At 40.0% G+C, this 25102-nt stretch overlaps 1 protein-coding gene across 11 annotated transcripts in view; it reads left to right on the forward strand.

Annotated features, from left to right (window-relative positions):
- LOC129779805 (E3 ubiquitin-protein ligase lubel) overlaps positions 1–25102 on the forward strand; it is a 52804-nt gene that overhangs the window by 26336 nt on the left and 1366 nt on the right. For 6 of the 11 annotated variants that reach the window (XM_055787505.1, XM_055787504.1, XM_055787509.1 and 3 more), the window contains 14 exons: positions 1576–1744; positions 1799–2007; positions 2148–2531; positions 2597–2804; positions 2869–4320; positions 4657–5015; positions 5090–5287; positions 13095–13367; positions 13435–13545; positions 13609–14089; positions 14215–19349; positions 19415–19987; positions 20044–20391; positions 20447–20619. In XM_055787505.1, coding sequence (XP_055643480.1) covers positions 1576–1744; positions 1799–2007; positions 2148–2531; positions 2597–2804; positions 2869–4320; positions 4657–5015; positions 5090–5287; positions 13095–13367; positions 13435–13545; positions 13609–14089; positions 14215–19349; positions 19415–19987; positions 20044–20391; positions 20447–20619 — 10073 coding nt within the window. The remainder of the gene's footprint in view (positions 1–1575; positions 1745–1798; positions 2008–2147; positions 2532–2596; positions 2805–2868; positions 4321–4656; positions 5016–5089; positions 5288–13094; positions 13368–13434; positions 13546–13608; positions 14090–14214; positions 19350–19414; positions 19988–20043; positions 20392–20446; positions 20620–25102) is intronic. The other 5 variants (XM_055787514.1, XM_055787511.1, XM_055787512.1 and 2 more) reach the window with 5 other exon arrangements.

Genomic DNA, 25102 nt, shown 5'->3' on the forward strand with positions numbered 1-25102 from the left:
CTGGTCGGGGGAATTTTTCGTCAAAGAAATTTCCTCCGACTTGCACTGTGATCACGCGTATTCTAGAGCTTGCCACTCAGAATGCATTCAAGGCGTGTTATTTGGCATAGAAATCTCAACTAAGTACTAATAAAAATGACGCAAGTAATACTACGTTGAGACGGCGAAGTTCCTCTAGGAACGTTAGTGCCATTGAAGAAGAAGAAGAAGAAGTAGAGTGAACTCTGCTCTTTCAAACGCCGCCAATAAACTTTGTTTATATTTTCCCCAGAAAAAATGACAAACAATTGCAGAAACGTACTTTTTGGAAAGAAATATCAAAAACTTTGAGTGAAGTTGAGATGTTGACAAGTAGCGCTTTTTTTTCTAAGTTGCGTTAGAGTCACCAAGAAAAAAACAGTGTTTTTTTAATTTATATTTAAAATACTACGTGCAAATTGCCTTTGAAAGACTTTTAGAGCTTGTTAATACAAACATTTTGCGATGCAGAACGAAGCGATTTCGATTTTTATCTAAGCGATGCGATTTCTATCTAAGTTGCATTAAGATAACCATGAAAACAACGGGTTTTTTCACTCTAACTTTTATATTTAAAATTCTACATCAACATTATCTTCGTACGAATTTTAGATCTTATCAATACCAACATTTTGCGATACAGAATTTGTCAATATCTTAATCCTGCTCAAAGTTATTGATAAGTTTTCACCCGAGAACTCATGATTTCAATTTTAATTTACTCAAACACAAAAAAATAACATAGCTTTGAAAACCACATATTAGGGTGATTTTTGTGGTTTCAAATTCCGTCAACAAACATTTTTGATGTTTGCCCCAAAAGAATGAATAGCAAATAAATTTTTTGGGAAGAAATATCAATAGCTTTGAGTGAAGTTGAGATATTGACAAGTTCTGCATCGCAAAATGTTTGTGTTAGAGAGTTCTAAAAGTCCTTCGAAGACAGTTTGTATGTAGAATTTGAATTATAAAAGTGAGAGCAAAAAACAGTTTATTTCATGGTGTCCCTAACGTAACTTTAAAAAAAGCGTTGAATCGGTTATTTCAAGAGATAGAAAAAACTTTGTTCTACAAAGATGTCTCAAATAACTGGAGCTGCAACATTGTCGAACTATGTTTACCTCTATCTATGAAGATAAGAATGTTAGATTGCTTATTTCATCGTCAATTTTGGTCACCCTATTTTTGATAACATGATAAGCGCTCTATCATATGTAACAACTTTGTCTAGAGAATAACTGTCGAGCTCTTAATGCTAATTTCCACTTAAATGCATCTCCTGGCCCATTGTGCAAGGATGTGCGCTGTTAACTACTTATTGCAGTCCAACTCATCGATTCAAAACCGAAGCTATGCTGGAGGAAGCTCGAGGTTGCCAAATCGATCAGTCTGGATTTCATTTTTGCTTAAAATAAGCGCTAAATTTCGCATTCAGCCGCCTGAAACCCTACTAATTTTTACCTGAGCTACTACCCTTAAATGGATCCAATATCAGCCCGAATCTTTGTCATTTGCAAGTTTGAATTCATGATAAAGCAAAATAACATTTCTTTGCAGATCATCCCGACAACCGTACCCCAAGGCCCAATAAACATGCAACAGCAGAAACCTCCACAACCACCACCAAGTCCAGCATTGTCACTGCGTGAAAAAATGAACTCCCTCAAGCGATTTATTCATCCATCGAACAGACCATTGCCAGATCCACCGGAACAAAAAATTCACTGTACGCATTGGAACTTATTGCATTTAGAACATATCTGACTTCAATCTTCCACAGCATCGAATTCATCGTTGGATTCCATTGCCAAAAGGTCTCCTGCGGGTGGAAAATCAATGTCCAGCACCATGGAGAAAATTCAGAATAATACAGCAGCTACCCTGGACCGAATGACTTTACTGCAGCAACGTTATCGTCAACACCAAGAGGCTATGAAGGACGAAGATCGAAGCCGACGTGCGAGTCTGACATCGAATGTTGATTTACAGGTATATGGAAAAACATTTTGCAACAATAATTGAAGTTGAAGTAATCTACATTCTGCTTTGTTTTTAATAATTGTTATCACCATCACAAATTTTATGTTTTGTAACTTCATTGTGCTGTAAATTTTAATAACAATTTCCAGTCATCGATGTCAATTATTCGTACAAAACCTCCACTCGTTCCATCGACACTCCATCATCAACAACAACAGTTTCACCTCCACCACCAGCAACAACAACAACAGCAACACGCGATGCAGTCGGGATGGATGGAGCCTCCGTCACCCAGAATACGATCCGGCAGTGTCGCCTCGGGTATCAACTTGATGCCCGATGTGTCTGCTGTGTCTAACCATAACAACCCTTCCAGCAATAATCCGCCATTTATGTCCTCCACACAGCGTCCAGAATTCGGGACCGGTGCAGAGACCAACTTCCCTAATCCCCGTAGTACCTCTGTGTTTAACTTGAACCAAATGCATCAGCAGCCCCAACCGAACCCATGGGGATTCAACCCGATCCACCAGGTAATGTAAACAGAATTAATATTCGTATATTTGAAGTTCAAGTACTCATGTTTTATGTTACACAGGCTCACTCAATGGCTCATATGGCCCAATTCAATCAATTACAGTGGAACCAGATGAATCCATGGGCGGCAGCGCAGTCACAAAATGGTTCAAATATGAGCTTGAATATGCCTTCGTCACAGCAAGGACAATCAGGTTATCCACCCAATTGGAACAGCGCCTGGGGTGGAATGTATCCGTACCCGATGGGAATGATGCCAATGATGCCCGGTACGAGAACTCTGATCTGTTGAAAGTTATTTTCCAAAGCTAATGATAAATTTACTTTCCACAGGAATGGCAATGCCTCCACCCCGTTCGCGAGCTCATTCGCGATCACGTGCGGGGTCCCCAGCACTCAGTATTAAATCCCGAAAATCCACGATGTCAATGCGCAATTTAAATCGCAACAGTTTCGTGGACGATCTTACCGATGACGAAGATTCTGACAATGAGTTCATGAAGACTCGTAATCGCCGTGACTGGAGAAGTCAGGTGGATTCGGACAGTAGTCGGGATTTGAATGAACCAGAACCGAATACATTCATTCGACCAACAAACACTAAGCATTCTCGCTTCAATCGCGATCGCCGAGCTGCATCGTCTGCTAGATCTCTCATCGACTATCCAACGTCAAGTAAACGGGACTCGCATCGCTCTAAGTATGATCGTGAAGAGCTGATTCGGGATCGTTTGGACAAGATGTCACTTTCGTCTCCCAGAAAGAATACCTCTGACTCCATGCCCGTTGATTCCGAACTAAGTCGCCGTAGATATAGCAAGCCAGGAATAAATGGCAAACACAGCAGTAGCTCACCACGAAAAATAAATTCTGACTCGCTGACTAATGATTCAGATATTGATTTTGAGAAACGAAGACTAGCGAAGCAGAAAATCTCGAGCAATCTTTCGTCGCCAAGAAAAATAACTTCCGATTCCTTCACCAATGACTCAGACACCAACGAGAACGAGCGTCGCAATCAAAAGAAGCCGAAAGCTGCAGGTGTTACCTCAACAACCCCAAGGCGAATGGAATCGAATTCGGTGACAGAAGACTCCGACGTGGTGCGTGAGAGAACTAAAACCACCGCAAAGAATCAGCAGGCTGAGGTCGAAAAAACTAAAACTGGAAAGTCTAAATTTGTCAGACCAATTCCAAAGAAAATCCCATCGGACTCGCACACGCCTGATTCAGAGGGTGAGCAGAAGCGTCGGTTTACCAACAAGAAAATAATCAAGAGAAATTCAAGTACTGAATTTATTCCAAACGATTCTGATGTGGAATTGGAGCAACGCAAAGAAGAAAACCGGCGTGATTCCGGTGTCACCAAAGAAAATTCCACCGTTGCTCAGAGGAGGTCAAACAACGAGACCATTCAGCCACAAACCATTGAATTGAAAAATCATATCAATGAATCAAAGCTCGAAGCGACAGAATTCCTAGCAGACGACGATTCGCCGACAGCGCCTATTTCAATAGAAGCACCGGATCGCGAATGGGAATGCGAATTCTGCACGTTTGTCAACGAAGCTGGTGTGAAAGTTTGCGCCATCTGTTGTAAAACTGTGACCCCCGCTGTCATAACAACGAAAGCGACCCCGGAAACTCCCCGATCGCCACCGCCAGATGTCGTCCAGGAGCCACCTTCGCTGGAGAAGAAACCCATCCCAAATTCCGCTACCGAGGTGAAGAAACTGCAGGCGGTCACACCACCTCCAGTTAAAGATGCCGAAACCAAGAAGAAAGGTAGGATCCGCAAAATATCCTTTTGGCCCGGCACCAAAGCGAAATAATCGTGTTCTTGCACCACAAAAACCTTGTTTAATCCCGAAGATCCATCTTTGTATAACATATATGATAGAGTTAAATTAAAAACCAAAGTCAGAGTATGTTCCAAAACCTTATCCTGAAAAGATGTTGTTGAAACTAGCGTGTTTGTGTTTCAAGAAATAACATTTGCATTCGATTGTTTTGTAGTTAAACCCCAAGAATACCTTTTCGTGAATAAAATACTTTTTGAACAATCATTCTGAAAAGCAAATGAGTTTTAATTGGCGTTGTTTTTCTGTATTTTCGTTATAGACAATGATGATGAATTGGAAAATGTAGATGATGGTGATTTCGTTGAAGTGTCATACAGAGTTGATGAAAATGATGTTGAAGAAAGTCAGTACGAAAACCATGAAATAAGGGGACATCACACGCAAATTAAACCGGAATGTCAGAAAGAGAGTAGTGAGATTAGTCAAAATTTGAACAGTGAAATGACAAAGGTAGTGAACAAAATAGTGAAAGAAAAAGTGTCTACAGGATGTGGTCCGTCTCCACCGCGCGAGGTTAGCACACAGAAAGAACAACCCAAACTTCTAAACAGAACACAACCTTCTCCATCCGGAATTTCAATTGGAACTTCTCCGCCTCCCCAAGATATGTCAACTCAGGTAAGCAGAAAACCATTCACTACGATCAATGCCAATTGTGTCCTATTCCAAAACTGGTCGTTTCTCCTACGTAGACATGTGATGTTGCAGAAAAGACACACGAAAATGTAACTGAGGATCAAAGCTTCACACAAGACAAGCCCAATAACGACCTGACCCGGCCGCATTCGAGCAGCATCTATCAACGATCTCATTCGCTCGCAACACCTCAATTGCTACAAGTGGGCAATTCTCACCCCGATAGTCACCAAAGCTTCATAAGCGACACACAGGTTCGGCAGATACAAGACATGTTTTGCAATGAGCTATTTCTGTCCCAATCCACTCAAGAACTTCCTCCATTACATTTCCTCTTGCGTATCTCTCATCAAAGCTTCCTTTTGTTTTTTTCTGTTTACCGTCTAAACAACGCGTGTCTCCACATCCTCTAGTGACACTTGCCAAACAGTCTGCGCCCGAACGATGCGTACCGAATTAATTATATAAGATGTGTAATTCGTCTAATTATAACATCGATGACAACATCTCCCAAGCACAGCGTTAAGCAATTCACTTCTAATTAGGTGTTACTTGTCCTTCCGGAAATCAACTAATGGCATTGAAGAAGGAGGTTAAGCTCGATCACCTATCACGATCACCCAGCAGTAGGTTAATGATCGACTAACGAAATTGTGCATATCGGTTCGTGGAAAATCGTGCCACGCTTCGATTTCGCCTATTTGAGCTGATAAATTAAGCTGATGAACGTTGCAGATAGATAGGATAACCACTCGATTGATTGATGGGTGGGGTTCAGTGGTGTTTTTTAGCTAATTGAATTGTGGTGAAAGGACAATAAGGTAATTATTTTGGTTGGGAAATATGCGTTTAAAAACAGATGTTTGATGAATCGGCATAAAGTGGAGAAACCATTGGGGAAATGGTATAAAAACATAGAACTTACAATCCGGAATCACTGCGACGCCCCTAGTGGTCCATTTTGTAATACTTTGACATAATTTTGTTGTGTTCTTCATTTAGTGATGGAGATTTCGTCGCGATCCGTTTTGTTTTTCAAAATTGTGAGTGGTAGAAGCCTACAATATTAGTTCTGGACATCCACACTGAATTTCATCATAAAATCGTTTAAATTGGTAAAATCTATCGTGTATGGCATCCCCTTGAACCAAAAAAGAACTATCGTTAGAATGGATCAAAATAAGCGTCGTGGTAAACTTACGATCAGCAGCTGCATCATAAGATATTGTGAACAATCAGGACAATCCCAGGGCTCACTGATGCTGATTGCATAAAAACATACAGGACTAAAAAAACTACTGTCCGGAGAATCCGTCTACGAGAAGGGATCGGCCAGAACACGCGCTCGTAAATTGTACAGCAAAATTCTAACGAATTACCAAGGATGCTCTCTAATGGTGACGAAATGTACGTGAAGAGAGATTTGCAAGCCAAAAGTTCTATAGGCAACGGCTCGAGTAAATGTATAAACAGGATTAGCCAGATTAGACAAGCTGTCAACACAATCGAGAGATACTTCAGTGATATCGATACAATGGAGTAAATTTCATCGGAATAGGCCTCAAACCACTCAATTCCTCCAATCCTGACCAATTTAGAAATATTGGGCAACTGTCAACGAAAGCCTAAGAAGAGTGGCTCAGCGATTATTTTATTGGACCATTTCTTGGAAAATGGCCAAACAATTTGTGGAGCAAAGCGCATCATTCAAATTTTCTAGTGATATTCGCAAGCTTGTAAATTCGTGGTAAATGAGCACATGAAGAAGAGATATTCACTATATTGTAGCTAGAGTTTCTCAGGTTAAGATTTCATCTTACATATTTTTGATTGATGGATGCATGCATAATGGGCAGAACCGAGAAATAAAATCCCGCATTCAAAAAAAGTCACAGGAGGGTTGTGTCCGAGACACGACCGCATAGTTGACGTAGGATTCCATTAGGCTATCTGTTGATTTTGGATATGTTTGAAGAATTACATCGTTAAACTCTTTGATAATGATTTGGTGACCAAACGACCCGTTTTCGAGCGGGAACACACTTTGGTTTTTATTTATGAAAATTGAAATTAATCGTTTCATATATCAAGTAATTTTCAACACAACTTCTACCATATATTTTACACTTACACTTGTGATAAATTTTTCACAATACACGATCAGTCATTGGTATGCAATTCCACGAAGCAACATTTCGGTGGGAGCAAAAGCTCCCCCTACTATCATGTATTTGCAAAGCCGATTTCCCCCAGGCAGCTTGGTTTTGATGTCTCTGTTAGCGACCCACCACACGTGTCATAAATTTCGACCAATCAGATGTGGTTATTTCCGTTAGGATAGGGGTTAAAATTTTTCAATAGTTCGATAGTTAGTTTCATGACATATATTATTATCAACAATGTTTTATTGTTTTGGAGTGGCGAAATCGATTGACGCAAAAATTTCAGCATCATGAAATGACTGAGCAATATGCGTTTGAAATTGGACAATTTTCACGATGTGCTCGATTTTCGATTTTCAATTTATACCCCAACATGTTCCCGAAAGACGTAATCCTGCGTCAAAAAAATAAAAACATTTAAATTTTATCAATTCAAAACTGCCTTCGGGCCTGCTAGTTCGATGGGAGATTAATCTGCCTCCCTAAATGAATATTGCTCATGGCGTCGCTTGGTGCCGCCGAAAGCAGACTCGTTTGCTGAGGAGTGCTGAGCGACAATGAAAATGTCTTTCTAAAGGTAGGTCGAGAAAGAATATAAACTAGTTTTCTTCGCAAGGGCCCTTCTCAGTGCTAGAAACGAATGAACGTAAAGTTTAAAGTCTCTATAATTCAAAAGAAGAAAAATATTGCTACCAGATGTCACGAACTTCGAAGTTTTTTGCTACTATGGTGCTACTCACCCGTGTAGTTGGCGCAAAGGCACCGCAAAAATATTATTTTTATTTTATAGAATTCCTTCATGCATTTGTCTGATACGGGCTGTGTATCGTTCGTTCTTGTTTTTGAAGGGACTTTAACCCAAAGGTCATTCGTCCCTAATGGGCTGTGTATGACTGGAGCGTTCCATTATATACATGCATGCATATGTCCTTCGCTTCTTTTGCCAAATCCAGTAAAAGGTGGTTGATGAAACGTATGTTTTTGACGTGATACGTTCCATGTTAGTTGTTAGTAGAAAATGTAAAAATAAACAGTGTTTTTGATCGGTTTTATATAGTTTTTGTGGTAAGTGAAAAACAGTAAAATAAACTCTTTTGTTTCAAAACAAATTGATAGTCCTGAGGACTGGAATGGTTTAATGGGTTGTACGGAATCTGCTGCGTTTCAGTCGGATGTAGCAGTTCAGTTTTGGGAGCGGTAGCTTTTACGGATTCGCTGATGCTTTCCTTGACTTTGGGGCCATCGGCTTCTGTGCGTCGATTTGCGAGGGTTTGATTGGCACCACCACGACGAGCTAAACGACGGATAGCGGGTGTGATACGATGCGATGCAATGCACTTCGCTCATCTGACTCCTTTGCCGCATCCAATTGTTGATGTTAAGAGGAGCGCACCAGCAATGCACACTAGATTTAATTCGATGTTCTCCGCTGCTTCCTCTTCTTTGCTCCCTTTTCCGCATGGCATCCATCGTTGGTTGCCGATGGCTTCCTCTCCTTTGCCGCACCGTATGGTGTTGGTTGATTTGTAGAGCACTGCACACTAGAAGCCCAGATGTTTGCCGATCTGAGCGTTGAACGAGAATGAGAAATCCACGGTAACGGTATTGAATTAAAGAGACTTTAAACTCAGAGAGTTCATTCGTCTCTAGCAAGAAATCCAAAAATGCTACCGTCCTTTTATATCAGTTGGTATGTGAGAAATAGGCGCCCCACACTTGCTCGCCATGCAAATATTTGACTTATCGGGGAACGAAAGAAGCGAAGCAGGCGAAAAAGAAATGACGTCAATTTCGACCAATCAGTACAGTTTGGATAGGGGTTGAGATTTTTCAATTGTTCGATAGTTAATTACATGATATAAATTATTTTATTCAAGGTGAAAAATTGTTATAGAGTGCCGCAATGTTTTGATGTAAAAATCTCATCAATCCGTCATTAAATGACTGAGCAATAAGCGTTTGAAATTGGACATTTTTCACGATGCGATCGATATTCGTTTTTCAATTTGTACCCCAATATGTTCCCGAAAGACGTAATCCTACGTCAAAAGTTCACAGTATTGTCAAAGCTACACTTTACTATTTCATTAGAATCTTATCGAGATAGAGCTGAATTATGATTTCGGTATAAGGGTATTTAAAACTCTATCAATGCAACAAATACAGTAGGTCATGATCCCAAGTATGTTTGGTGGCAAGATTATCCAGATAAGATGATGATCAACTAGTTAACACTTGGCGAATGACGTGAGATGGCTCACTCATGAAGGAGTGAGCGTAATCTACCACAATTCATGAATTGATCTAACATGGGATTACTAAGCCAACGGTGGTTCTACCTCAAGCTTACCGTTATACCTTAGATATAATTCACCCATTTTTACTAAACTTTTCGGTAAAAATCGATGAATCCGCCTCGTTAACACTTTGTGTAATACTGATCGCCCGAAGCGTTTTATAATCAAACTTAACATAAGTTTCATCGTCCGTGATTATCTATTTCAAAAGGGTGTCCGAGCTGCCTGAATTCGGGAGGTAATAAATGTTACTGTGGTGGTTTGACACTCTTCCCCCCTCCTGACATAAAAATGAAACACAAACTTCTGCATAACACGAGAACTAATCAAGCAAATGGAGCCAAATTTGGGATGTGAGGGGTCCCATAAAAATAATACACAAATTTCAACCAAACAACACAATTGAAAATATTCGGAAAACTCTAAAGGAAAATGGGAAAATTCGAAAAATTCAATTCGCATATGTTCTACAATTACATATCGACAAGCGTTGTTAGTCCATTTAATGTTTGCTCCAACGAAATTGATCTTTGTTCGAAAGTGGAAATGGATTTTGATGTGATAAAACGGACTCCGATTGTCCAATTTAGGGCTGTCTTCATTCTATCATATTTTCTATATCAAACATTTATTCCATGTAACGGAGAAACATGTTATTTGCAAGTAGATGAAAAATCTTACACGAGAATTGTGTCTGAAAATAATCTGATATTATAATGTCGAGTTTTGGTAGAAGTACTGAACTTTTGTAGTAAAAAATAATTTTAAAGGGTAGCCTAGTTGATCAATCAATGAACAGTTCTGCGATTGGACCCATGAACGTGTGGGAATTTTACCCATGGGAATTTTAATTGTACTAACAGCACCTAGTATGATATATAGAGCATATGGGAAATTACTTTTTCGAACATTTCTTGGGTGCAAATTAATACAACAAAACAGACAGCTTAAGCCGGACGATCCGTTCTTGAACGGGAACACACATTGGTTTTCATTTAAGAAAATTTAAATAAATCGTTTCATATTTCAAAGCATTTTTACCACAAATGCTACCATATAAAATTTTACACTTACGCTTGAGCCACATGTTTCACAATACATGATCGGCCATTGATATGAAATTTCAAAGTCAACCAACATTAAAGTTCCAAATTTAAATTTTGTTTGCTAGAATTAATCGTATCACTCACCTTACTTGCAATGTAAAAATGCCCTCGACTTCCATATATCTGCAATTTTCTTCTTCTTTTCCTTTGTTTACGGAGACTTTAAATCGAACGATTCAATAGTTTATAGTGCAATTTCGATTGACAGCTTGGGCAGCTTGGTTTAGATGTCTCTGTTAGGGAACACATTTCGGTGGGGACAAAAGTTCCCTCTACTTCTATGCATTTTCAATGCCGATTTCTCCGTATCTTCAATTTAGACCAATCAGAACGAGGTATTTCCATTTGGAGATCTTTCGATTGTTTGATAGTAAATTTCATACAATATATTATTTGATTCATTGTGATGAATTGTTATGGAGTGCTCAGATCGATTGATGCAAATATCTCGTAAATCTATTAGGAAATAACGGACTAATAGTTGTAAGTACATAAGCCGCCGCATGTGTCGTCAAGTTCGTCCAATCAGAAGTGGGTATTTCCATTAGGATAGGGGTTGAGAATACTCAATTGCTCGATAGTTAGTTTCATGACATATATTATTTTATTCAATGTTATTCAATTTGCCGAAATCGATTGACGCAAAAATCTCATAAATCCATCATGAAATGACTGAGCAATAAGCGTTTGAAATTGGATAATTTTCACGATGTGCCCGATTTTCGATTTTCAATTTGTACCCCAATATGTTCCCGAAAGACGTAATCCTACGTCAAAATCAAGAAAGTCGAATATAGGATGATCGTTTTCAACGTGGATGAATTCCATATGTGGCGGCAGAAGACAGCCAAAACCACATCATATTGTTGAGATTCGGCAAAGTTCTCCATGACACGCTTTTTACCAGAACGGTGCTTGCTTGCTTGTCGGTATGGACATTTTATAATATCTACGAACAACAAAAAACATAAATCCAAAAAACAAATGAAAATATTACCTGAATATCGTGTTACTTACAGTCCCACCAATGAGTAAACTCCTGCAAACTACGAGGAATATCTACACGAATAAAATTTGAGGGGTGGTAGGACTACTCAAATAGTTTATTCAATTCGCTTGTTTATCACTTCGGGTTTTATTTTAGAAAGAATTGAAATTTTTGAATTGAAAATTAAGTAAAATGTTTGAGTACCCAGAAAAAGGCTAATGATTTGCCTGGTTTTGTAAAACCTGCTAAAAATGATTAATTCAGAATTCATTCTTGCCATTGCGAGTTGTCACAATATGTTTCGTTCTCGTCAGTGCACAAACTATACATATTCAGTATAGCGATGCATATGCATCTCATTCTAGAAGATCATAATCAACAACTATCGCGGCAGTCTTTTTCGCAGCTGACACACAGTGACCACTGGCGATTATATATTTATTCCACCACCTACCTTCAACGACGCCTTAAATAACAATGCGTACGTGTGATTCAATCCTACACAAACACTCTTTACCTTCAAACCATCAGGTCACATCACCGACACATTGCCGCTTTTCATCGAAACTTCACGTCGGATTTGGGAGCAATTTTTTTGAAAAGCAATCACTCTCACAACTAGATTTCGCTAGGGTATTGGTACAGAGCAATTCCCGACCACTCATCCGAAAAACGGCAGATTTTGACGCGACCCTCTTCGCTGTTTTTTTTTTTTTTTTGAAAACCTCGTACATATGGTGACAGCCACCCAATTTCCCAACATTCATTATCTTATGACCAATTTTGATTACGACTGATTTTTTAGGAGTGCATATGCAGATTCATTATCCTTTTTCTTTTAAATCGTAAGTAGAAATCATGATGTTTGATTGAAATATGGTGTATGACAAAGTTTACCAACAATCTTTGAACTATCGGTCCTTGGGGAGCGGAGCTCAGCGTGTTAATAGCCGTATTAAATAGCTGGATAATGATTCAATAATTCAGAATTTTTTCATGTTTTTTTATTAGTTTTACTCTATTCATTGGTTAAACACTTTCGTTATTAGAATTTATCAATCCATATTTAGAATTCTGTAGAATCTTTGATAGGTTGACATTTCCTTAGTTATCAAATATATCTTTCCAATGAATTAAACACAGACAGCAGTTTGATTGTTGCTGAATCCGACTTGTAGTTTTCCCCATTTTAACATGCTTGATAGTAGTTTGATGGAACAAATATTTAATTGCTTTGTGAAATGCTTCGGTCTCCCTATAAGAAATCACCAAATCGCTTCGGTAATATTTGTCTGATATTCAACGACGGCTAAAAATGGAATTGATTCATTGTCATTGCTGACGATGAAGTGTCCGTGAAAAGAGATGTTTTCATGAATAATCAAATTGTTCTTGTTGGATATTACTAACAATAGTAATCCTCATCGCTAACACATGACATGTTAATCATCCCGCAGCTATAGCAAAACGTAGTGAAATCAAAAACATTCAAGTTTGATCACTTTCAGAGTCTTCCGTCAACGCCTCACGAAACGAGCCCACTCCCTCAAGTAACAAATATCGCTCAGAATAATGATCGACATGACCTTCCACATCACCATGACGAGAATCTGTCATACCTGGACCGCGCCATCCATCAAATCATCCAAACCGCCGCTAAGGCTACCTTCAGTCCATCTCGTCCTTTGGATCAGAACAAATACCGTGCAATGACCGATTTGAGCCACATCGACACCATGCAACCGACGCTCATCAAAGACCTAGCGCACAAGAGACAGATGGTGAACTATACAAACTTTTCGGGAATAAACTGTTGCATTCTGAATAAGGCATTTTCTATGATTTCAGACAGCAGATAAGATGAGCGAATATTCGGAAGCTGCCGCAAAATTGATGGAATCGTTGAAAATAAGTGATCACAATAACATGGCGAGTGAAGAATTGATAAAACTTCTGAAGGTAAGAGTGAGGAAGTAATACGTGAATGAAGCAGAATGATAACTTTTGTTTTTTTTTTCATAGGAAGCAGAGTATTATAAATTCAGCCCAGAAGAGCTGCACGCAGCAATTGCACACTGCAAGGACAAACATCCGGTGCAATGGCTTCGAGACCACTGGTCGAAGCTGATCGAAACAGTGCAAACATTAGCCACGAAGTACGGTCATGAAAAGAGGGAAAATACCATTGGCACAATCTCGTCGATTGAGGCCCGTGAGGCTCTTCGACTACACAAGGGCAACATATGGCATGCCATCACAGAGTGTATTGAGCAGCGCCAGAAGAAGTACAATGAAATCGCCTCAAAGGGTAACTTCACCCGGGAAGACATTGTTACAAGCCTCACAGCTCACCATGGAAACTTGGAGCTGGCAGTGGTCGAACTCAGCAAAACACAACTTAGACCTTTCCTAATGCGCATCTGGGGCCCTCCAAATGGAGCGGATAACGATTCTAGTAACTTGCTTCTGCAGCAAGCACTCGAGGAGGATCGGAGTGGAATTAGTAAGAGAACTCGCAAACACTAACATGAATTATCCATATTAATTAGACTCTTTTCTTTCCCTCTTTGGCCTATCGTAAACCCTAACAAAATGTTCCTTGCAAATCACTATCCCTTTCACTACCAGGCACTGAAATCCAAGAGTTCATAAGTGCACATGTCGAAAAAGAGCTACTTGCGAATAACAGTACATGTGAGACAGAAGTGTCGAGTCCACCAGAACGCCCGGAAACATCTAGCCCCAGTGCTGTGGAAGAAGAAGCGTATGACCCCATGGGTGATACAGCGAATCTTTCAAATACGACTATTCTGCGTGACATCGAGAAGTTAATTGATCAAATGGAAATCAATCAAGCAAATCAGAATGATGAGGTATTGAAGAATGTTCAGAGCCTTCTAGCTAAATTGATCGAGAGGAGCGAATCTCGACCTGCATCGCAAGCTTCGGTACGTTCAGAATCATGTGAGAGAATTATTGTGAAAAGTCCAATTCCATTGCCACGATCGAGTCAATCATCCGTTGACGAGACAAAGCCCATCTACGAAGACATACGTGTGTTCATGGCAGAAAACATTCAGGAGATTCTTCCTAGTCTTGTCAGCCAGGTGCAACAAGAACTGGAAAGTGTACCCATCAGAACCCCTAAGTCGCTGCATGGCGACGCCAGGGAGACTATGATGAACGCAGAATCATTGACGGATGACTACCAGACAATATCGAACTTTCCACTGGTTAAGAACTTCGAAACAGTTGATGATTTTCCTAGTATGAAGAGAACATCTTCAATGGGATTCAAGACTGCACAAGAGGAGGAAAACGAGTACGCTAACATTCAGGACTTTCTTAGAAGGGCAGTTCGAGCTGAACGACTGACGGACGAGTTCGAGCGGTACAAGACACAGCATTACATATTTGACAGTAGTTCCGACGAAGCGAGAATGACGGGTGAATCAACCGACTATTACGATATTGTTGCGGTGAATCAAAGGCTCCAAGATCTGTTGGAACACCAAAGGATAGATAGGAGATCTGAGGAACAATCGATCCATTCGGGGAGCACACCAGCGGGGTCGCTTCCAATCTCTACAGAGAACTTGTTAGAAGAGGCAATTTACGTGAACACAGCGGATATGGCTGCAATGAATGCGGAGGTTCAAGCTGTAGAACCGAACGATAGTAGGCAAATTAAAAAACGACGCATAGGTAGAGTTCCCGTTAATAAAAACAGCTATCTGCAACGAAGACCTGGCAAAAGTTCATCCGAAAGTGACCTCGACGTGGTTGTGCAGAATAGCACAGCACCGGTGACGGTATTGCATATCGATCATACAAAGGAACTGAAGCAGGTCATCGATACTATTGAAAAAATTGAAAACGAGCTTCAAACTGAAGCAAACGACCTAGAAAGGAAGGATGTGGAATCGGATCAACCAGTTTACGATAATGTTACAATCACACAGACATCTACAACAGAAACAACCATAGTAGAGAAACCACTCGTCCTACGCGAAGTAGAACAACCCATAAGCGAAGGTCCTGCTGGTGATACGAGAGAAAAGGTTTTTGAGCATAAAGCTTTTGAATCACCAACTCCAGAAATGGACCCACCGAATGCTGATCCCAATACTAATAGTTCCATACTGACCAATCAGATCGTTAATGAGGACTCCACTGAATTGGCTTATAACGATTCGACTAACAACGAGGCACAGGATCAGAACAATGTACCCCCCAATAGCGGTTTCATTGAATCCCAACAAATAACCTCTTCAAATCCCCAACCTATACAATCACCTCCGAAAAGTCCTGTTGAAGACATACAGGTTTCTCCTATACAGGAAGTTCCTTCTACAGTGGAAATCGTTATATCTCCTCAAACAACCCCACAATCCACAAACGACGAACCAACCACTCTGTCTGTACCTAAGCCATCCCACAATCTCTCTGACATAGTGTTGGACACAAAACGACTTATCCAGCAAATGAAAGACGAAATCGCGTCCGATATGGCCACCATGGAAGATGAAGAAGAAGTGTATGACAACGAATACTACGAAGAAGACGAATACGAAGACTGGAGTGAAGGGGACGAAAACGGTGAAGAATGGGACTCGAACGAGGAATACGACGTAGACGAAAACGGTGACTACTTTGAGTACGAAGACGAAGATGACGATGGTTCGGTGATGTTTAGCGAAATTGCTCCTGAAGACATTGAACATCCAGAAATTCAGACGCCAGAACGCATGGAAGAAATTAGTAACGAAAGCAAACCAGAACTACCGCAAATTAATGCCGCATTGGTCCGAGAGATGGAACGGAATAGTGCCTCGGAGGTCAGTGATCTACCATTGGACAGTGACTTCAACGACACGCTCAGTGTTATCGAACAATCGATGAGTGAAGTCGAAGACATCCTGAGTTTGGCGGTAAATTCTTTGGCTAGCAATAATAGAGCGGAATACGATGATACCTCCAGTGCGGAAACATTACAAAACAGCCCCGAAACTAGCGAAATCAGCGAAGCTACACTAGTTGCCGATGTGAACGATGTCACGGAACCTACATTGGTGGCAGAAGAAAATTTGAACTTAACAATGAGGAATGTTCAGTCCCTGCTGAATGCTAAAACGCTGATAGGAGAGTTGATAAAGACTGCACAGAGGGCCGAAGGTATGGTTACAGAGCAAGCCACCGTTGAAAATATGATTTCCAATGATGACAATAGAGTAAGATATATTGATGGAGCGATACAAGCGATGAGTACAACCATTATAGCAAACGAGCCGAGTGTGGCAATTGATACAAAAGATACAAAAATATTGTCTGAACAGGAAGAACAATCGCATGATCTTAAAAACACAGTGGAAAACATTCCGAATAATATAGCTTTACTAGCTGCTCCTCTTGACCAGTCGTCGAATGTCACTCATACACTAGATGCTACCATCGAAATGCTTAATTTTGTTGCGCGTGATCTCAATGAACCGCTGCACCAAGTTCCTCCAATGTCATCTGTTGAAGTACCTAGACTTTCATCTCAAATGCCCCCAGAAGAACTAGCAGCAATGCCATCTGTTGAAGAAACAACTCTAGAACCCAGAATACCCTCTCCAATAACATCAAAAGAGGTAGCAACAAATGATAACTCTGCGAAAACGCAGCAGGTGAACGAAGAAGTACCAGCGCAGCCAGTAGTTCCACAATACGCAACTATAAATAAAAATACTTCATCTGGTGGCTTGGAAATTCAAAATGTCGTGCAACGGGAAAATGAAGAACCAGCATATGTCAATATAAGTGAAATGAAAGCACTACTCTTAGAATCCGGTAAAATTGACAACATGCAAGAACGCTTGACAGACAGTACCCAAAATGCTGTGATTGTTCAAAACATGACACACCACACAAGTACATCTGTTATCAGTTCATCTATCTCTAGCAACAGGGACCATACATTGATACATCATAGAAATGAAGATCAGAACGCTGGCAGTGGTCCTTCAATTGACATTTCAATTGAACAATCACACGCCGATTCAGAAAACGAAGGTTCAGAAACCAATAGTAAAATATCAGTGAATAACTCAGAAGCAGCGGAAACTATGGGAATTATTGATTCGATTATTGAGAAAACTGACAAACAAACACCTCCAGATGCTCAACCTGAAAGCGAAAGTATTGTCAATAGAGATAACATAAACGAAACAATGATGGACGAAAAAGTTAGTATACTGGCCAATGTATTTTCCCAACAAAATCCGAACAATACAGAGGTAAAATCCGGAAATCTAGCTGACAAACAGGCAACTGTAGCAGCTGAAGACGGCCATACTCTAATCCCAGGACAAGAAAGCGGACGTCCAGATAATGATGTAGAACAAAAAATGCTTCCAATGAGTGATGATCACAATGTTCATCTCGCAAAGAATGGAACAATAGAACAACACATAAGTTCAACGGCGATAGGGGCAGAAACTGAAAACATCCGCACTGTAATCCCAGAACAAGAAGTCGATCGTCTGGATACCAGACTAGAAACGGAAATTGTTCCAATGAATGATGTTCACAATGTTCAGCTCGCAGAAAATGGAACAATAGAACAACAAAGTTCAACGAGATTGTTCGAGTCATTTACACAAACTCAATCTGAAAAACTACCAACAGTAGCAATTGAAACGGAAACGTTAGGTACACAACAAACCGTAAACGGACCAGTCGAAACGAATCCAATGAATGAAATCAGAACATCATCGAGTGAACAAAATGTATTTGAAAAAGATACAACGCATACCACAGACATTTCCAGCACAGAACAAAGTGTAGACCAAGACGAACAGATGGATCGCATCACCAATGGAGAATTGCATCAAAATCACCATCACTCCTTTGCCACTCGTGAGTCATCTGAAGAACCATCAAGTTACATCGAAGTACAAGCTTCTCAAGTTGTTATTCACGCGCCATCCGCATTACCGTTGAAACTGTCAACGATAGATTCGCATCAATCAGCAAACATTTACGAAAACGTCGATATCATACCCATCACTGAACAAATCTCCGCCAACACACCTCCAGCGAAATCTCATTCAAACACCAGTCAGCAATCCGACAAAAAAGGAAATAAACAAATATCCACTTCATCCATCCCTACAAGCACCTCCATTCAGAAAACGACTAAAACTACTAAACCCAAACCCAAGACCTCCACCGACATCAAGAAAAAGCCATCCACTGCATCCGATTCCTCAAGTCGTAGAAACTCGCTTCGCAAGAACTCCATTGGCACCCCGTTCGGTCCAGTGCTGACCAACACTGTCAAAAACATGCAGAAGGAGTTCCTCAACAAGGCGCAGAAAGAACCATTGAAATCAATCACCAATAATGCATCGACTTCAAAACCATCAAAACTGGTGCAGCCAAAGGCATTTACTAATAAGCTTACTAAAACTATTGCGCCCACTCAGCCAAATCACATGAAAGGTGCAAGCAAAGCGTCCTCGTCATCAATCGAGCCGGGATCATCCAACTCGACGCCGGGGCCAAGTTCGTCCAAGGGGACTCCGATCGGTTCTCGCGAAGGTTCAGTTACTTCCGAACAGCGGCGAAAACTACGGAAAAAGTATATGGAGACCTGCTTCAGCGATGACTATATCTCCTCGGATGAAGACGAAGACATAACGACCATTACGGAGAGTGAAAGTCGAACTATCATCCGATCTCTCGTGAAGCCGTTCGAACCAAGCGAGGAACCGTTAGAAGTAAGTACCCACTTATCATGCCATGTAATAAATGAAGCGAGATGGTCTGTTTCGTATCACCATAGATACAAGCGCAACGTCTACTGGATGAAGGCCTGGTCCATACGTACCAACAAGCCGAGCTTGCAGTGCAACTCATTGAAATGAGATACGCTAAAGATAACGCCATCTGGGCAGCCACACAATGCTACACGATCGAAGAAGCCAAAGATCTGTTACAAAAGGAGTGCGAGCTATGTCTTGGCATCTATCCGATGAACGAAATCATTTCGATGCTGAAATGTACCCACACCTGCTGCTTGGATTGTGCTAAGGTTTACTATACCGAGGAAATTATGCACCGTTCGATTACCAACTGCAACTGTCCGTACTGCAAGGAGCCTGATCTCAACAATCCAAATGTGACAGAAGACGACGTACTGGAATACTTCTCAAATCTAGATATTCTACTCAAGAACATCGTTGATGAAGAGGTTCATGATTTGTTCCAGAGAAAACTGCGTGATCGTACCCTTATGCAGGATCCAAACTTCAAGTGGTGCGTGGATTGCTCTTCCGGTTTCTTCGCACGACCAAGGCAGAAACGTCTCATTTGCCCGGATTGCGGATCGATCACTTGCTCAGCTTGTCGCAAACCTGTAATGTTCATCTGATCAACATACGATCGCATATCTAATTTTGCCAAACTTTACAGTGGGAACCGCAGCACGAAGGTATTTCATGTGAAAAGTTTGCAGCGTGGAAAGAGGCAAATGATCCAGAACTGCAGGCGCAAGGCGTTGCGCGTCATCTCCAAGCTCATGGCATAAGTTGCCCAAACTGCAATTTCAAGTACTCCCTGTCACGCGGTGGCTGTATGCACTTCACCTGCATACAATGCAAGTTCGAGTTCTGCTTTGGTTGCAATAAACCATTCATGATGGGAGCGAAGTGTGATGTTTCTCCGTACTGTGCCAAGTTAGGATTGCACGCCCATCATCCCAGAAATTGCCTCTTTTATCTGAGAGATAAAGATCCAAGGGATCTCCAATCACTCCTGACGGTAGGTTTCAATGTCCAAATTTGGTCCGCATATTGACAACAACTGAACTCCACAGATGCATAACGTCACATTCGACACTGAACCTTCGGAGCTGCTGAAGCGAGAATTCGCGGAAAGTCAAAGTGCGTCGATGAAGTGCCCCATCCCCCTACAGAAAGAAACTCCAGCTGGTTTGATGGACACTATTTGTAATGGAGATGTTCCAGACGATCACGCTGGTCTGTGCAGGTAAATGCAGGCTTTCCTAATTGACTATGATTTACACTCCAAATAGTGTCATAGATTCCGTTAACAACTATTTATCCAACGATGCATATATTCAGTTCCGGTGGCCACAGGTATAAAATTTATAAAAAAAAACCTGGTATATCTGCGTAGGTATCCTCTAGCAGGAAGTATTTATTTCATGATATTTTGAGTTATACAACATTTACCGGAATACCACTTTCCCGAAATACATTCACTCGAATGTAATAAATACGCAAATGTCGTTCACCCGAATTTTATCTAACAGTATGCCATGTATGTGGTACACCTATACTAATGTAGAAAAAAGGGGTCATATCACCAGTAATTGAACGGGGGATCGTTAAAGCATTGAAATTGAGTTCTTTTGGCAAAGCCGTGCTGCAACTTTTCTCATGTACAAACATCAACCAAAATATGACGAACGGTCTCTTGAGAGATATTTTATTCACGGGCCTCTAAAGCTCTCTCTAACTTAAATGATGATTTCCGAGCACCATTCCCTTTTATTTTGTCGATATTCTCATCAGTTGATGTCGTCGTCCTTGACGAGGCAAATCGTTCATATCTTCTCGACCGTCTTTAAAAGCCTTATACCATTCATACACCCGTGTTTTCCACATAGTTGAGTCACCTACTGTATTCTGTAACATTTTCAACGTCGAAACACGAGAAATTTAGTTTGAGACACAAAATTTCAAAATTCCGGTTCCACTTCAGCAGGGCGAGAAGCAGAAGGAAGCCTTTAAAAGGTTCAAGTTACAATGGGGATATTATGCTCAGGTCACTGCGCATTGAGCTGTCGGAGTTGCACACAATGATTAAGCGGGTGGATGAGTGAAGATTACGCTCAAAGCAATGCGATATTATGAATACAATGCAGAAGAAAAAACCTACGAATTGAAAGAATAATTAATCAATGGAATTTTGAATCGCAACTTAAGGAAAGAACTTCTTCATGGTGAAAATCTAACCCTGAACCAAATGGTGGAAAATGCTAGGAAGAGAAGAAGATTAAAGATCTTGTCCTTTCTTACGATCGCCTGGTGCAACTGAAGGATCATCAGTAGCAAAATTTTAAGTGCAAACCCCGAACAGGCGAGAATACCTTGAAAGACTTGCGAATAGAGAATCCGGATGCAGTGGGCCCCGGGTTCACGTTATCCCGATGAACGTGAGGCTCAGATGTTTCGGTGGACAAATGTTCGAACCAATCGGCAGAACGAAGGGAGCGGTGAAACTGCGGAAGAAGGAAGAAACACTGGAGTTTATCGTCGTGGAAGCCAAACAGAACCCTTTACTCTTGGCTGCGGCTTATATTAAGTTGGTAATAATCGAGAATCAACACGTGAATGCTGTGAACTCGTTGCGAATTAGTTGTGAGGAGATTGTTATGGAGTTGAACAACATGTTCAAAGGAGACTGGGTTTTTAACAGAGAACCATCCGTGTGGCGTACGTTAACGAGTTAACAGCTGAGATTCACGATCTAGCTTCCCAGTAAAGCTTGTTGAGTCTGTCAAAAAGCATATGGAGTGGATCAGCAACTCGGTGCTGGTGAAGCAAAGAAAACAGCTGCGCTTGTGTTTGGATCCTGCCGAACAACAATCAAACGAGCAAGACATCAGATATCCACAATAGATGAAATGCTGCCGAACTTGCATGATACAAAGTGTTCTCTGTTTTGGATGCCCTGTACGGCTTCTGGACTCCACTAGGAATATATAAGTGGAATCGGATACCGTTTGGAATTCCCACTTCACCGAAAAAAAATAGTACGCAGAGTAGTAACTAATCACAGGCTTAAGGCAGTATTCTAGTCTAGAAATTTGAAAAAAAAACATTTTTTCCTTCATATTTCTGTAGTTTAGGCATTTAAGAATATACCCTAGAAAGGATTATCGAAAATTCTATCATTTACCGAGTTATAGCCATTTTAGTTATACGGTATCTAACCTGATACGGTCATAACAATGAATTTCAAACGCGTTTTTCTCGAAACTATTTTTTTTAACTGGCGTACACGATATTTCAAGTTCTACTGAACCAATTCATGTCGAATTTATATGGATACAATCTGCAGGCATCTCTCTGTCGCATGAAACTCTAAAAAATAACATTTTTTAATTTGTACTATTTTTAAAAATTGGGAAACGTAAAAAAACGTTTTAAACAGCATTTTGTTTTTCAAACGGCCGCTATTTTGTCAAAAAAGATGTTTTGAACTTGCCCGAGGTTTATGCGATAGCGGCATCTTTTCTGATTCAAAATCTGTTCGATTTTTTTGTTTCAGATAACCAGAAGGACTGGAATCGTGTACGCCATGGCACAACTTTTTTTTAACCCTCTCACTTCCTCAGCTCTTAACTATTCTAGTTATGAATATTTTTCTCCGTTAAATTTCTGTTTTATTGTTAAAAAATAGATGAAAAAATTATAATATAATGGATAGTAAAAATATTATTTGTTTTATGCTAACGGAGGTCGATAAAACATCCGAATGTCTCTAAACTAGAACACCCCCTTAAAAGTCCTCAGATGTTTAGCAGACGACGTGCTAATTTTCGAATGCGGGAAAACCAAAGCGGAAGCTATCAAGGACCACAACAAGAATTTGAGAGCAGCATTGGAATGCTTCCAACAGAGAAATGAAGATCAACAGATTGAATATGAAGCTGGCGAAGCAGGCCTCTCTAGAATATTGGTAGTTTTGTTCTTTATCGCAAAACATTTCACCCGTATTTTTTTTATTTTTTCAGTAGGGTGACCATTTCCATTTCAGGGTTGTCCGAAAAATTAACTTTTTCCTCTTTTTCCAAAAATGACTTTTTTCAAAAAATCATGACTTTTTAACTACCAGACCGATTTAGAAGATCGACATATCAAATTAAAGCCAATCAATCAAATGGTCTTTGTTGAAAAAATTATATACCTGATCTCGTTATTATTGATTGTATTCGTTTTTTATTGTTTTCATAGTCTCGGGACCAAAGGCGCTATACTTTTTAATATTTTTTCTGAAAAGCTGAGGATTTTTCACATAACATATGTCGAAACCAGAGAGGCGTTTTTTTCGTTTTTGGTCCAAAAAATCACTTTTTGCTTTTTTTTCCAAAAATTCCAAACATGTTACTTAAAAACGAAAAATAACACATCTCTGATTTTTGGATACGTTATTTTAACAAAAAAAAAACCTCAGCCAAACCCCCGAGACTATGAAAACTATAAAAAAGAATACAATTAATAATAACAAGAGCTGAATTCGATTTTTTTCAAAAAAGCCCAAAGTTATTGGCTTTTTTGATATGTTTTTGATATGTCGATCATCTGAATCGGTTTGGTAGTTCAAAAGTTATCAATTTTTGAAAAAAGTCATTTTTGGAAAAAAGAGGAAAAAGTTGATTTTTCGGACAACTCTAAAATGGAAATGGTCGTCCTAACGAAAAAAATAAAAAAATACGGGTCAAATTTTTTGCGATAAAGAACAAAACTACCAATTTTCACGAAAATCTGAGAACCACTATATCGGGTTGGCATGGACTGGCTGTATATATATTATATACAACATATTATATTATATTATTCTATTCCTTTATTTCAACTCCCATTATTTTTCTGAATTATTTTTTTCATTATCCTTTTGTATGGACATGTTCAGATACTACCTATTATTACTGAAAGATTCCAAAAAATCCAATAAAACGATATTAATTATGCACTTTTTCTCGGTCTGGAAATAAAGCACTCATATTCTTAAAAATCCGTCGACCAACTGGTCATCGTTCTAGAAAAATGCGCTCGTTCGTTAAAGGTTAATATGGTGCTTCTATGAATAATGGATAACGGTACTCAACATAAACGAAAGATTATTAGCGTGCAAACATAAGAGGATACTCACGATGCTGAATAGCCACGATACATCGGACACTACAGTTATAGTAAAAAGGATGAAACGAGGGGGCACCGTCTACGTTAGTAATCCAAATTTTATTTTAATCTACGATATGAAGAGGAGAGAAGTTCAAAAATGTGTACAAAAGTTGATGGAATGTCTTGTAGGTGTACAAAAATGTAAAAATGTGTACAAAAGTTGATGGAATGTCTTGTAGGTGCGTTGCCTTTGTTCGAGACTTTTAGCAGCAGGCTGGTTCGTAAGATTTGCAGGTTATTCTCGTGTGATATACACAAAGGGGAATTATAAAATATAACTGTTATACAAAAACGCATTGTTTAGTATATGCATATGCAAAATTCACAAGAAATAAACAGATCTTATTTAGCTTTTATAATCTTACATGACACATGCAGTGAAATATGCTCTTTCAAGGGAGATTAATTCCGACCAGTACGACACCAATATACAAATTTAATACGACCGCAAAGGGTTAATGTAGAGGTGTTTCTGCACCCCCAAACTCGTCTACCCGGGTGCGGTCCGCACCCCCAATCGACGCCACTGGATAGGA

The sequence above is a fragment of the Toxorhynchites rutilus genome, chromosome 3, assembly GCF_029784135.1.
Source record: "Toxorhynchites rutilus septentrionalis strain SRP chromosome 3, ASM2978413v1, whole genome shotgun sequence".
NCBI classification, from domain to species: Eukaryota; Metazoa; Arthropoda; class Insecta; order Diptera; family Culicidae; genus Toxorhynchites; species Toxorhynchites rutilus.